This window comes from Ursus arctos, unplaced genomic scaffold, assembly GCF_023065955.2.
Source record: "Ursus arctos isolate Adak ecotype North America unplaced genomic scaffold, UrsArc2.0 scaffold_15, whole genome shotgun sequence".
NCBI lineage: Eukaryota > Metazoa > Chordata > Mammalia > Carnivora > Ursidae > Ursus > Ursus arctos.
This window is the reverse complement of record NW_026622819.1, coordinates 27880111-27894412: the sequence shown is the minus strand read 5'-3', so window position 1 is coordinate 27894412 and position 14302 is coordinate 27880111. Positions and strand designations below refer to the sequence as shown.

Here is a 14302-nt window from a genome sequence, read left to right as displayed (position 1 = left end):
CCCCACCTAAGACAGACACTTTTGTTTCTTCTGTAAAATGTATGCATGGGGAAAACAGAGAAATCTACAGTCCCTTTTCTCATACATAAATGCCTGGAGTATTTCAAGTAGGCTTTAGCTATACCCCAGAGCCATGACAATCAATAGTTTAAGCTATTAAATTTTTCTTAAGTGATTTTGGCTTTCATTTTTGCAAGCCCTTAATAAGCCCTTTATACGTCCAAGTAATCGATTAGGAATTGTCTAGCTCACTGTTTGCCCTCTCATGTTAAAAGAAATGACAAACCTTTAGGTTATTCTTATTGTAACTGCCGTTTTTCCGAAGCCGGAGGGATAGACTTTGAGGTACAACATTTATTGTACTTTTTTTTCCTCTGGCAAAAGAGCCCTTATTGGCCTTAAAGATGGTTAAATTCTATGTTCCACCAACTGCATTGGTCAATAGATTGGGGAGGAGGCTGCCCAAGGAATATGTGACATGTCACAGAGCTTGTCACATGGAGGAGGAAGTACAGTCTGTTTTTCTGGATAAAAATACTTGTTTGATTTTGGATATAAATAGAATTCTTAGATTTCTAAGGGCAAATGGGTTCTAAAGATCTTTTGTCCTGGGGACTGTTTAGGCAGAAGCTGGACAGTGACTCGGAGGAGATACCGGAGGCTGGCTGGACCAGAGTAGTGCTTCCACAGCGGAGTAAATACAGTGGCATACATCTATTCTGGTGGGACAGAAACCCCTCCTTAATTAACATTAACTCCCACAGTGAGAAAGTCATTCTTTTCAATTCTCTTTCAGTCCTTGTATTACAGAAAAGACAAGTCTTACTATGGTACTAAATGCATTTAACACCTCATTAACGCCACCCCCTTCCCCCACCAGGCACCTTTTTAAACAATGAGAGCACAAATCTCAGGCTCTCAAAACCTTTGGCAGGCAATAGTAGCAATCTGGAATTTTATTACGTTGTAATTTCACAAGACAAGTAACAGGAATGTTCTGTAATGATTTAAAGCATTGGAAGAAAAGTATGTTGATTTCAAGAACACTTTAAGTAAATGAGAATAGGGATGGTAGCCACATACCTTTGGGATGGAGATGCCATGACTCAGAAAGTCAGATTTAGGATCATGTTCCTAAAATCAATTAAATGTCTTTCTTGTTGCCCTGGTTGCCCTCCCTGTACCTCACTCCCAGAACTGAACCTAGTGCTCCAGATGTCACATGCCGGGATTGGGACACCGACCTGGACCCAACCCTCTGCTCATACTGGCTTGGTTTGGGCCAGCTGTTGTATCAGCTGCAACAAACCAGTAGCTCAGAGGAGTTCAGCCTGTGGTCACCTAACACAGGTCACCTAACAGAGGACCAGCCTTACTCCCTCGTAGCTGGAATCAGGATTTGCTTAAAATATTGTTGTGATTTCAGAGATGCAGGGTAGCTCTCCCTTTCCACCCAACATACATCCTCTTGGGGACCATATCTTTGTGTTCATATATCTCTTGTGCCTAGCTCAGTGTCTGACATAGTAAGAGCTCAGAAAATAGCTGTTAATGAATGAGTGAATGTTAAAAGATAAACTTCATCCATCTTATAACCTCAATTCCAGAGTGCCCTACCATGGGCCCCAGACACAGCTCCCACTTTATTGCTGTTGGCATTCCCCCCCAACTCCCCTTTTACTTACACTATACCCAACTCCACAGAGATCGTTGGTCAAGTGTTGCTCCCCACTTCAAGCAAGCTGGAGACACAGTTTGAGGGAAGAGATCACAGAGGAATGCACATTTAGATGAGAAAAGAAGAAAGTACTAGTTTTCTGAAAAGATGGAGGAGGAGGTGATAGTTATGTCTACAAAGCACAACCTGAAATGGAGTTTAATTATTATCTAGCAAATTTAATCAGGCTAAGCCAGCCAAACCAACTCATATTTCTGGCATGAAACACCTAGTTGGTCTGCCTATGCTGACCAAGTCAATAGAAATTGGCGCCAAACCTCTATTTTATTGTGTGGTGTGTTGGCACAGACTTACTCTTCTTGTTCAAAAACACAGGTACTTGAGTACAAATCCAGCCGTTAGACTTGCTCCCAGCTTCTCTCTGGCAGCTCTGGAATGCTAATACACACCAAGGGTATTCGGCAAGATTGGAATTTCAAATTTGGGAAGAGGAGAAAATGGCTTACTGGCGCTTTAGAGCCCCAATTCACAAACATGGATGTTTCAAGTATGAAAACCTAACTTAGATTTCTGAGTTTAAATAGGATTTAACACAATTAAATGTACATAAACTTTTAAAACAGAGCACCTAATCCAACAAATGCAATAAGGGCTTCGTGCATTTCAATGTGTGTAGAAACTCTGGGACTTTTGACGTGGAAGCATTGAGCCTGTCAAATATTTTCCCGCCGGGAAATATTTCTAGGGGAGCATGAGCCCCGAGTTTTGATTCTGGTATTCCTGTCGGGTGCAGGGAAGTTCAGCACAGATCTGACACAACGTGGTTATACCCAGAAGATGGGCAGGAGAAGTCTTCCAATCGCTATTTGTTTAGGTGGCGATAAATGTTCAGTAATACCATGGCGAGTGGAGTTTTGGCAAGGGACCGTCAACAGTTGAAGGCGGCCGTAAGGGAAACCCAGTGACTGCTCTATGGCGCACCCTTAGCAGTGCATCTTACAATGAGTAGCACTGACGTTCAAACCCGAGTTCCTGTACTGGCAGCTCAGGAGTTGGTTTGGCCTGCAGACGAGCTTTGTTTGCCTTGCAGTGTTCTGTTCTGTTAATTTTATCGACACTGAACAATCTGGAGGTTCTTAAAATTTTTTAGATTTTTGGACTCTTGAAAAAATCACATTTGGGTCTCGGTTGACACATGGCAAAAATTTCGTCTTGTCTACACTATTCTGCAGCTGGATCACTTTCCACACTTATCACGCTTGTCCCTGTTACTTCTGTCAAAGAAAACTATTTCTGTGTATCCATGGCTCTATCAAAGTAAGAAAACAAAGGTAGCCTGAAAGGGCAGCTTCATACATAATCATCACCTGCTTGGCCACGGGAGGCATTTGAGTTTGCTTTTCCATTCTAAAATAATGGCCCTGACTTTGTTCCCTCCCTAGGCAACACATTCTCCGACACTTTATCCACATTCTCTAGCGTCTCCCAACACACACGGGGGGTCCTCCAGGGATGCATGCAATTTGCAGAAGATCCCCCTCCCCATTCCCATTGGGTCATACAGCCTGGCCCCCTTTTCGGTTTGGAATCACTGTATTTAAAACCCTGAAGGAAAGTCTTATTCAATCAATCATTCATCGTAATTGATCATAAGTATCCAAAATACTACACAGCTTGGAAATTACTGCTATGAGGTTAACACCTTAAGAAGATCTTTAGCAAACTAAATTATGTCCCTTGTCTTAACACAGTCCCAGAAAAGGGCTGAGACTCTTTCCATGGTCCCAAGTGGCAGCATCCCCCAACTTGCAATTAGGTTACATTTTAAAAGTTCATTTAATATTGGTTGCTTGCAGCTTATAATTCCTTTCAATATTATAAATGTTGCTAGTTCTTCCACGGTTTACCCACAAATTTCTTTTCAACCATGTGAAGGGATTGCATCATGGTGTGGGGTTTTTTTTCCTGTAAAATTACTCAGTGAAAGCTCGTATTCCTTCAATAAAGTTGCTGTGCTAAGTATTAGAAAACATCACGAAAATCCACTTTGAGGTAACTGTTAAGTAGGATTGCTACTAAGGGGAAGTAATATTTTCTCTAGTTGTACCGAATGAGGGCTTTCTTCTTAGAATGAGTGACACAGTGGGTTTTAGCACAATTACCAGAAAGCAGAAACCTCTAAACCCTGGTCCCACCCTTGGAGAGACAGTATAAAGGAATCCAGAACCCCTTAAGTTTCCATCCAGGAAGACCGCAGCGACACAAGTCAGATGTCAGCCAGTAGGGATGGGGAAGAGGGATGCCCTGCTCCACTACGTAAAATGACACATGTGCGTGCGTTCTGCCCTCTCGGTGCCACTGCAAGAACTTGCTTCCCAGAAAAATGTCAATACATGGATAATAAAATGAGAATGTCAGCTCACATCAGCATTCATCTAGCTTCTGAGTTAAGAGCTGGGGCTGCTAAGATTACCCCTGGTCAGCAATGGGCCAGGTCACTTCAGAAACAAGCACCTCAATCATCCTGCCTACATGATTGTTTTATGGGCACTTCCTCCTCCAATGGGAGACTCCTGTACAGGCAATCACTTGTTTAAAGACCTGAACAAGTGGAAGCCAGCAGAGATCCGCGAGGCACCGGGGAAAGCTGACACAGTTCCTGTCCAAGTAAGGCTAGCCCTCCCAGGCATGCAGTCCTCAGAATCTTGCCCCATGACTTTCGAGTTGTGCTATGAAGTTCTTACTACACATAGATCTTGAACAGAGATTATAAATATCCTTGAGAATCCCTGGGAGGGGAGAAGATGCTCAGAGCCAGCTCACACAGAGGTGGACTGATGTGCCCAAGGAGGGACAGTGAGCCAAGGGTGGAAAAGAGAACAAGGTCAATAGTACCTGAGTTCTGGGTTTTAGCTACAAACCCAGAAACCATCCTGCTGGGACAGTGTCTATGGACATTCTTTCTTCATGTCAGAGATGTGCTGTGGGGAAAGAGAAGAGTGGGCAGGAAGGAATGTATAATAACTTCTTTTTTTTTTTTTTTTGCAACTTCTTGGCTCTGTTGGAATTCACCAGTCACACGTACAAACGACTCTTGAAGCATCTCCCGTGCAGGCGTCAACTGCCAGCGGAGAGTCACAGAGAACAGATCCTACCCTGCAGAGCCCCCGCTCGCTGCAAATCCAAGTGTCGATGGACAAAACAGCCAGATGGGGAAATCTCCCGCCCCCTCCCCATTCTCCCACCAGCGTAAAAGGTTAACGGGGGTGGGGGACAACTGGAGAAGGAAACGAAATCATGCGGGTTCACCAGGAAAAGATCAAGTGTTGGTGGCAGCAGAGTTGGTGAGTGTGTTGTGGGCATTACCTCTCGATGAGGCTTCCAAGAAGGCTCCCGCTCAAGTCCTGGCGGCTCTGAGAACAAGCATTCTTGCATCAATAGCTAATAGGCTGTCCAACCAGATGTTATCTGGGTGGGATAAGAGGGTGAGAAAACAGACCTGTTGTACGCTGTTGTCAACTGCATCGCTGTGGTCAGAGAAGGCTGGGTGTGTAGTGTTTAGCGGGGTGCCTCTTTCGTAGTGAGGCAGACCAGATTACGTGGTGGTTTAAATCCGTTTCCTCTTGTGATTGGTAAAATACGAGAGTTATAATCATTCATGCATTACTAAAGCCTCCTTTCCATCATTCTGAAGGGACTTTTTTTTTTTTTCTAGAACAGAGCATGCATCCAGCAGAAACCTAAAGCGTTTGCTTTTCTAAGCGATCTTTTGCAATAAGCACACTTAAAAAAAACACAAACCGCGTATGGTACCTGTAACAAGACTGGAGATGATCAGCGGTAACACCAGCATCTGCAGCATCCTCATCAGAAGCTCCCCAGGAAAAGAGAAATACTTGACTTCCCGGTAGCTCATTTTGTACGGTCGGAGGGTAAACCCAAGGATTGTACCTGGAGGGGGGAAAAAAGGAGAAAAGCTGAGTTTTTTTAAAAACCGAAGTCACAGTCCTAGGGAAATGAGGAACTATTTGGCTGGTGGTCACTCCTGTCAGACAAGTGTACATTTATTTAAGCAGTAAATATTTGTGCTGCTTTAAGAGCTAGGGGTATGCCTGTCTCTTCGGTTGTAGTCTGGAAGGGTCTGGCTGAATCCAGGGCTTTCAGTAGGACTTAGAGAAAAAATGTTACTGGCTTCAGCAAATGAAAAATTTCTTTGTCTAACTTGAATGCAGTAGAACCCATTTTGACACGGCTTAGTACAGAGTTACAAAGATAGGGGCATAACTGGGAGACAAATCATGTATCCATGAATAAGGCATATAGGGGGGAAAAAAAAGCCCTTATGATGAATTTCCTTTGTAACAACAGATGTTAGGACTGCTAACATAACCACTTACAAAGGGTAGTGTCATTTTATTTTTTTCCAATTAAAAAAATTCCTCTTGTTCACACTGTTAATCCATTTGCATCATCTCCCTGTCTGCACACCATGCTTTCTGTCTACACACCATGCTTTCTGTCTACATGGTCTTGATATTACCTTGGCAACTGTATTGTACGGCCTTGTTAGTTGCTGGCAAAAGGAGGCTCCAAAATGAGCAGAGACTTTTTTCCAAAAATTTTCCCTGAAAACTTAGGGAGGAGTAAGAGAAGGAGAATGCAATTTTCCCCTTAATTTTCCTTCTGCTCCTGGAACTTTAAAATATATTTTAAAAAATAACTTTATCTGTAAATTAAATTATGCACGATAGCTTCTGAAGTGCTCGGAAATCAACAGACACATTGAATAAATGTACCCCCTCCCCCCTTTCCCTAATTTACTTTCCTTGCCCAAGAAAACTTACTTATTCCAGTATTGTAAGTATTTTCAAAAACTCTGTCCTGCTATTACTAAAACATGTGAGTTATAGAGAAATACTGAGTTATCTAGAAGCTAGAGGTTGGGGACGGGGAGAGAATACTGGGTAGACGTAAGTTTTTCTAAGGGAAGCAAACAGTTCTTTAAGGAAACCGAATCATCCTAACTTCTTATGAAATGGGCTTCTTCTCTTAAGAAATGAGGCACAAAGTTCATTTCAGTTGTCACAGCAACTCCAATTTCATTTCTTGGGTCTCAGCAACCACGAAGTATCCATGCTCTGATTATATACGTGATATTCCAAGTAAGAGTCTCAATCTGTGTGACTAGAAAATCTGGCTGATCCAGTTTGCAGGGCCTTCAGGAAAATGTTTATCGCGTTTTCCCAATGCAATGATCCTACGTTCAAGCGAGAAAAGGTGATCTGGAAAACACAGGAGAGAGAGGCAAAAGCCTGCCCGTGTTGGTTCTACACTAAACAGCATATCGCTAACGCTCACCGAGCTTCTGCCAGACGCCAAGCGCTGTCAGTGCTTTACTTGTGTTGGTATATTTAGTCCTCACAAAAACCCCTGGAAGTAGGTCCTTCTTCACCACCAATGTACAGACGGAGAAATCTAATCACGGAGAACTTCGAACTTGCCAGATTCCAACAGCTACTCAATACCCAAGTCACAAAGCGACTCAAGTGACGGAGCTAGGATTGAAACCCAGGCACTTGGACTCAGAGCTGACACTCTTGACCCCCTCACCGACTTCCTACCTCTCTCGTAGAGCCAAACAACCACTGTTAGTGTGTCTGTGAGTTTCTTTTCAGAATGTTCTCATAGAGCTAAATATAGGGAAATCACACAGAATATCCTTTTCCATATACAGTCACCATAAGCATCGCTTTTAGCCTCATGATATCGAATCCAATGGTTGAACCAAATTTACTTAATACTTCCTTTGTCATTGAACAGTTAGGTTGGTTGGCATTTTTTCACTTTTATGAAGAACACCACGATGAATGCACCCGTTTTGTAACTAGGAATATTTTTTTAGTGCAGTTTAGAGAAAGGAAACCCGTGCATTGAAGACCATGATGACTTTGATTGACGTTATCAATTGTTTTCCCAGTGGGTTGGCCCCTCAGTTTAATGCTTTGTTAGTGAGTGAGAAGGCTTTAGTATTATCTCTACCTCTAGCAGCTGAGAGAATTTTCATAAAAATTGTTTAAACAACTTGTGAATGTGATGAGTAAATTGTACATATTTTTTATTTCTTTTCAATTTACTTAACATCTATTGAGGTCAACCATTTCTCCTAATTGTATATTCTCCAAGCATTTACTAAATCCTAATAGTTGAGGAGTTTATGTGTGTGTGCTATGTATTTGGTTATAAATTCCTTGCATAATAAAGATAATTACCCTTTGCCTATGTGTAAAATATCTGCTCTATTTTTCTGATTTGCTGGCCATTTATTATTATTCTAAAATACAAAGGTGTTTTGCATTTTTATAAAATAAGGTCTGCACACCTTTTTTATTAGGTGATTTCTTCAAGAGTTATACACTTTAATTTCTCTCCTCCCAAGTTTGATAAATCTTTAATTCATTTTTCCTGCTTTCATTGTTTGCTGGCTTTGTTTTAAAATTTTGAAGTTTTAATCTTCCCGGAACTTGGTTTGGGGTAAGGCACTGAATTCTAATTTTCAGTGCGCATTATTCCACACAGCACCATCAACAGCACACAGGAATTATAAAAGGCACTGGTAATATCTAGCTCTTTCCTGCCTGTTCAAATAAGACCAAGTCACACTGAAATAACTGCTTAATCTTATAATAAGTAAGTAAATAAATATTTATAAACCTTACTTTACTTCCAATCAATTTCACTGGAATTGATTGTTTTCAGAACTTTATTTAACTGCATTTAAACACTTGTCATTTAAGTATAAAATGTGCACAATAAACTCTAGAAACTCATTTTGGTCATCTGGAATTTGACCATGTCAAAATATTAGGAATTTCAGGTATCTCCCAAATAATAATTAAAGACCAGTCTTGGTTTTATAAGTTCATTTCTAAGTTGGCTGTTTGTTATTAGAAATGTATTTTTTCAAATACAACACACTGTTTCCAAGAATGGGTAGGATCCTGGCTAGTCTAGAAGTTAGTTATTAAATTGAAGTTAAGAAATTTGAATGAGTTAAGGTATCATTTAGAAGAAAATGGTAGAACAGCTGCTCAGCCAATGATACAGGTTCTAGGAGCAAGAGACAAGTCAATGTCGATGAAGGAAGGGATTAATCTTTCTAAATACTAGGTGCATCAGATCCCATTTCCCAAGGTCTGACTCTTGCCAACACTGACTGTATTCTTCTCTCTACAGCCACACCAGCTGTATCCAGACTCTCTCTCCCTGGGAGCTCTATGTACTCTCTCTCCTCTCCCCCCCCATCAAATACCACATTTATCCAGTGCCACCAATCTTCATCTAGGTGCAAAGCGGGAAAGTAGGCTAGCTCACTGAGTCCCAGGCAGTGGGTAAATGATGTCTCTTAACCCCAGTCCATCAGGTAGATATCTAACAGAGCAGCAGAAATACAGCCAGGGGGCAAAGTCTCAAGAGGTGATGATATTTTTCTTCTGTTCTTCCAGTCAACAGGCTTCTTGCTTGGAAGCGTAGTCCTGGCATCAGCTAGTCTAGAACGTCTCAGTTTCTTTACATTATCCGATATGGAACCCCGATTTTCTTAAAGCTCTTCTTTATAGCAGGGATAGCAGATAGGAGTCACCATTTATTTCTTCATAAGGGACAGTTTCAGGTCAAAAGCTTTGAAGAGAAGAGTTGTTTAGAGTGACAGCACATTGCCAATACTCTTTCAATCAGTTCTGCCCCTGACTAAGCTTTGGTCTGTCTACTATCTCTGGGTTTACCAAGTGAGCCATTTCTACTCCTAGGACAGAGGAGATGATGTTGGGAAGGGGAGTATTTATTGAGCCCTTAATGGGAGCAATGGTGGCCTGATCCTCATCACAACTTTATGAGGTAGATAGTGTCACGTCTATTTTTTAAAAATAAATACATCGATTGATGCTCAGAAGCTAGTTAACTTGCTCAAGGCTACCGAATTAGTAAGGGCTTGACTTGGGAATTTTAAAGAAAACCCAGAGCGCTTTCTACTACACTCTAATGCCTCTCAAACACAGACATATCCTTGTAGCCTGGGCCTGAGGACAGTTCTCAAAGGAGCCTGGCTCCTGGGTCTTCAGCACTTCCAACCCTGAACTCTGGCACTTGAGTAATAATCTTGGATCTGCTAGAGATGTCCCAGAGGCACCCAGCACATGCTGAAACCCATCAGAGGTCCCTTTATTTGTTGAGGATCTCACAATACGGTCATCACATGTACAAAGTCATGCTGACCATGACTACGGTCAACAGTACTAAGTCACTGTTTAAAAGGGTTCCACCCAATTCCTTTCAATGGAATGATTTAATTAAACTTACATAAAACTTATAAATTAAAATAGCTTGCCTCTTCACCCCACTTCACACATTGTAATCCTTGGAAACCATCAGTAACAAAGCTGGAAAGGACATTGAGTGAAAACATGCTTCAGGCGCCCATGTTTGAGGACAAGGGCTAGCAGTCATCAAGTACAGGCAAGACGCTGTGTCCTCATGAGCACATTGCCTCACGGAACCATGGAGGCCAGGATTCATATTACCTACACTTCACAGATGAAGAACGGGAGTCATTGAGAGGGTAGGTAAACTGCCAAAACCTCACAGCTGGTACAAGTTGGGCCATGGTCAATGCAGAGAGGGGTCCAGCTGCTTCCCCAATGCCAGGTGAGTGGCTGAGGTGGGCTTCACAAGCAGGCTGTCCAGCTCCAGGGCCCGGACTCTCACCTACTGTGCTGTACTCCTGGCTAATTTAAAGAGCCTTTAGGACACAATATTTCGCCTGCCTTTTTGTTCCATTTCAAATTAGTTTAACTCATATGGAGACCGAGTTGGGCAAAGGTTTTGTTGGTGTTCCTTAATGAAGTCAACATCCAGCTTTTTTCCCTTCATTTGTTGAATGAATAAACAAAAGACATTATTTTTTTGGCTGTTGCTCTGCCAGGCAGCATTAGAGGGGAGGCCAGGGCGGGAAGGTCAGCCAGCTACCAGCGTCCAATCAAGAGGAGCAAATGCTCTGAATGCGAAGACTGCTTTTTTGGGGTAAGCAGTTCAGGTTTCTGATTACACAGCCCAGTGATGAGACAAGTCTTCCCCGAAACATCCTCACAGACTTCTCAGAGCCCTCCACTCTCTGCCCTTCCGACCAACCAGAGGCAGCAGGGCGGGGTGGCCTTCTTCACTGTGGTCAGCGGCTCACTCACAGCCTCTGAGGAGCTGAGGACTCTGCACGTCCTTGAAGCACATCGATTGAGGTTCGCAGAGCTAATAAAAACCTTGATGGCCACCAGGTCTTTAGTGCGAAAGAACAGATCCTTTATTATTGATTACTCTGCAAAAACAACGATACAAATCCGAATAACCTCCCCATGGGATCTGTTACAGCTGAAGTAACCTTTGTAGTGTGCACCTTGGTGACATTATATAAGACACATGTCACAATGGGGCGCCTGGGTGGCACAACGGTTAAGCGTCTGCCTTCGGCTCAGGGCGTGATCCCGGCGTGCTGGGATCGAGCCCCACATCAGGCTCCTCTGCTAGGAGCCTGCTTCTTCCTCTCCCACTCTCCCTGCTTGTGTTCCCTCTCTCGCTGGCTGTCTCTATCTCTGTCAAATAAATAAATAAAATCTTTAAAAAAAAAAAAAGACAGATGTCACAATTCAATTCGGATTGCACATTCTCAGTCAACAGTCTTCTTCTATCATTCCTGTTTTGGTATTTTACCGGATGTTTGGAATCTAGTCAGTATCTTAACTGGAACGCTGAAGGTGATGAAAATGAACTGTGCTGGTTGAATGCGATGAACAAAGACACATTTCTGTTTCAAGATGTTCTCCTAATACAAAAAGCTCAAGAAGTGAGTCCTTCAGGGGGGTTCGCTGTCTCCCCTAGAGAGTCGACACAACAAACACTTCTTTGGTAGATTAAATATCACTTCGCTTTCCTAAACCAAGACACAACGTGGACACTAGAGCCTCAGAAAGAACACATCACCACACGCTTCCTTTTGAAAGCCCAACACGTACAGCAAGTTAAAAGCTAAAGACATCTTTTAAGAATTTGGCCCATATTTAATCAGATAAAATTACTGAAAATATTAAGAAGTCAGAAAATATTTAAGAGTAGAAAAATGAGGCACAATTTGAAGTAAAATTTGGACCGATTCAACTTCTAACTTTTGATAAATGTTGGAGTTTGAAATAGTAAAATTTTATTCAAGTTCCCCTGCCCTATTTCCAAACTGTCATGAACAGATTGGCAGACCACAGCTTTCTAGAATAATTGCTCACCATACAAAATTCTCCAGAAAAAGACAGGATGCCCCCCAAAGGGCTCAGATACCAAAAGGAAATCTAAAAGTCATAGTTGCACTGATCTTGAGGGGAAGACTTTCTGTTTTGAGGCCACAGTATGAAAACTACCAAATGTCCACCCAGGATGAGCCAACTAGCTCTTCTAACACTGACACTGCAAACCAGGCAGCGGACATTCGAACTCCTACCAGAATAAGCTTGGCCTGCAGATCTGTAGCCAGAAAGGGTCCCTTGCCATCCACTTGTATGCAAGATGGCTCAAGGAAAATGACGATTTCACAATTTGTGCTGATCGCACACACTGGTTTTATGTGACAAAATACTACTATCCCCCAGCTGGGAGCTTTTCATTTATGTAGGAACAGTAACAACAAAAGACCAGCACTATCCTGTCCCAAGGCGACAATGGTCAATGTATGAGGAACAAAAGCAGGAATGAACCCACCATCTCTGCTACATTCTACTGGTTAGAAGCAAGTCCCGGGTCCCACCCACACTCAACCAGTAAGCGGCCCTGGACAGTTAGGGGCTGACTCACAAGCAAAGGTCTTTCGGCCCCTTTATCCAGCTGCTCCTCGTGTGGTATAGACACATGCAGAGACAAGATGCTCCATAGATGTTTGGCGAATGAATGATGTTGGGATGGTAGTCCTAGGCCTGCCTTTAACTCTTCATGTGACCTTTCCTAGGCCTCATTTTTTCCCCTAATTTATAAAGGAAGAATGCTCCAAGATTCAAACATCACCCTCCTTCTTGCCGGGGCCTATTGCACAGCTTTCCAACTGGTCTCCCTGCTTCCACTTTGCCATCCTACAGCAAGCACCCTCCCCCCCCCGAAATACTACCCAGAGGGGCACTTTCAAAACCCAAGTCAGAGTGTTGTTCCTCTCTGTCCCCTCACGGCTCCCCACGTCACATGGGGTAAAAGCCAAAGCCAAAGCCATGTGATGGCGGCATCTGGCCTGCTTCCCCAGCTAAGCCAGATTCAGAACTCACCCCCCCCCCCCCCCCGTTGTTGTTCCACCATCAGACATGATCCTGCTCTAGGGGCCTGGTGCTGGCTCTGCTTCCTGCCTGGGACACCCTTCGCAGAGGTTCCCAGGTTTACTTCCAGTGTCACCTTCTTACTGCAACCTACCCTGAACTTTCTTCTCCCTCGGCTGGCTTTGTTTCAGGAGCTCTTACCACCTTCCAAAACACGATATAATTTTCTCATTTCCTGTGCTTGCTGTTTATTGTGGTCTCTGCGTCCTCGAATATAAGCTCCAAGGGATCCAGATTTTTCTTTCCTGAGTATTTGTTTTTGTTCAGCGATATATACTAAGCCCCTGAAACAGTTCCTCACACATACCACGTGCTCAGTACGTTGCTGAATGAACGAACGAACCGCATGGCTTAGCTCTCTTTCAGAAGACCCGCGCCCAGCCGTGCCCAGCCGCCGGCGCACACGTGTACCCGATGGAGGGATCTGGAGGAATCGCTGTGCTGTGCGCTTCCCCACCGTGTTCTGTGAGCTCAGTAGCTTACCCTCAGGAACAGCCCTTCTTCCAAACCGTCATTTCTCTCTTGTGATCTGTGAAACTGGATCGCAACTGAACCACGATTTCTCATAGGGCTTAGGTTTTTAGAATCACAAACGAGGAGGGATAGTTCCCGATTCCTGTTTCTCCCACAAGGCTTGATTTTTTTGAGTATGAAGGAGAGCGGGTGTGAGGCTACAGAAAGGTCATGGACTGAGATTTCAGAGATGAGGTTCTGGGCCTGAGGCTGCCAGCAAATGATGCTGGTGGGTACTTTAAAGATTGAATCTTCCTATCAAACCTGCAGCATTTAATTATTACCCTCTTACGAATGAGGAGACTGAACCCTTGAAAGAGGAAGCTGCTGGTTCTGGGCGACAGGACCAGTGACTGATGTTGGCAGAATGGGGTTGCAAACGGAGGTCTGCCCATTTCCACAGCCCACGTCTTCAAATCATGACACCTCTTTGGACCTCTCTCTCTTTTTTTTTTTTTTTTTGTCCACAAAATGGTACGGATAGATCAGGACAGGCAGTATCTAAAATCCTCTTGAACTTTAATATTCTCGGCGAAAGGTTCTGAGTTTAAGCTGAAAGCATTATACATCTTAGCTGCCTTACTCTGAATGTATCTTGTTTCTTCTCATGAATTCTCAAGTCCTTGAGAAGGCATAGGAAAGCATTTTTTAATACGTCAGAAAATGCTTTGTCACCTTGGCCATTACAGTTATTATGGCAGGTAGGCAATAAATTATTTGA

General features: G+C 43.2%; 1 protein-coding gene across 3 annotated transcripts in view; it reads right to left on the bottom strand.

Annotated features, from left to right (window-relative positions):
- SLC1A3 (solute carrier family 1 member 3) overlaps positions 1 to 14302 on the bottom strand; it is a 76829-nt gene that overhangs the window by 49611 nt on the left and 12916 nt on the right. The window contains exon 3 of one of the 3 annotated variants that reach the window (XM_026506826.4): positions 5492 to 5629. In XM_026506826.4, coding sequence (XP_026362611.1) covers positions 5492 to 5629 — 138 coding nt within the window. Of the gene's footprint in view, positions 1 to 4573; positions 4660 to 5044; positions 5132 to 5491; positions 5630 to 14302 lie in introns of those variants that run through there. The other 2 variants (XM_044387036.3, XM_044387035.3) reach the window with 2 other exon arrangements.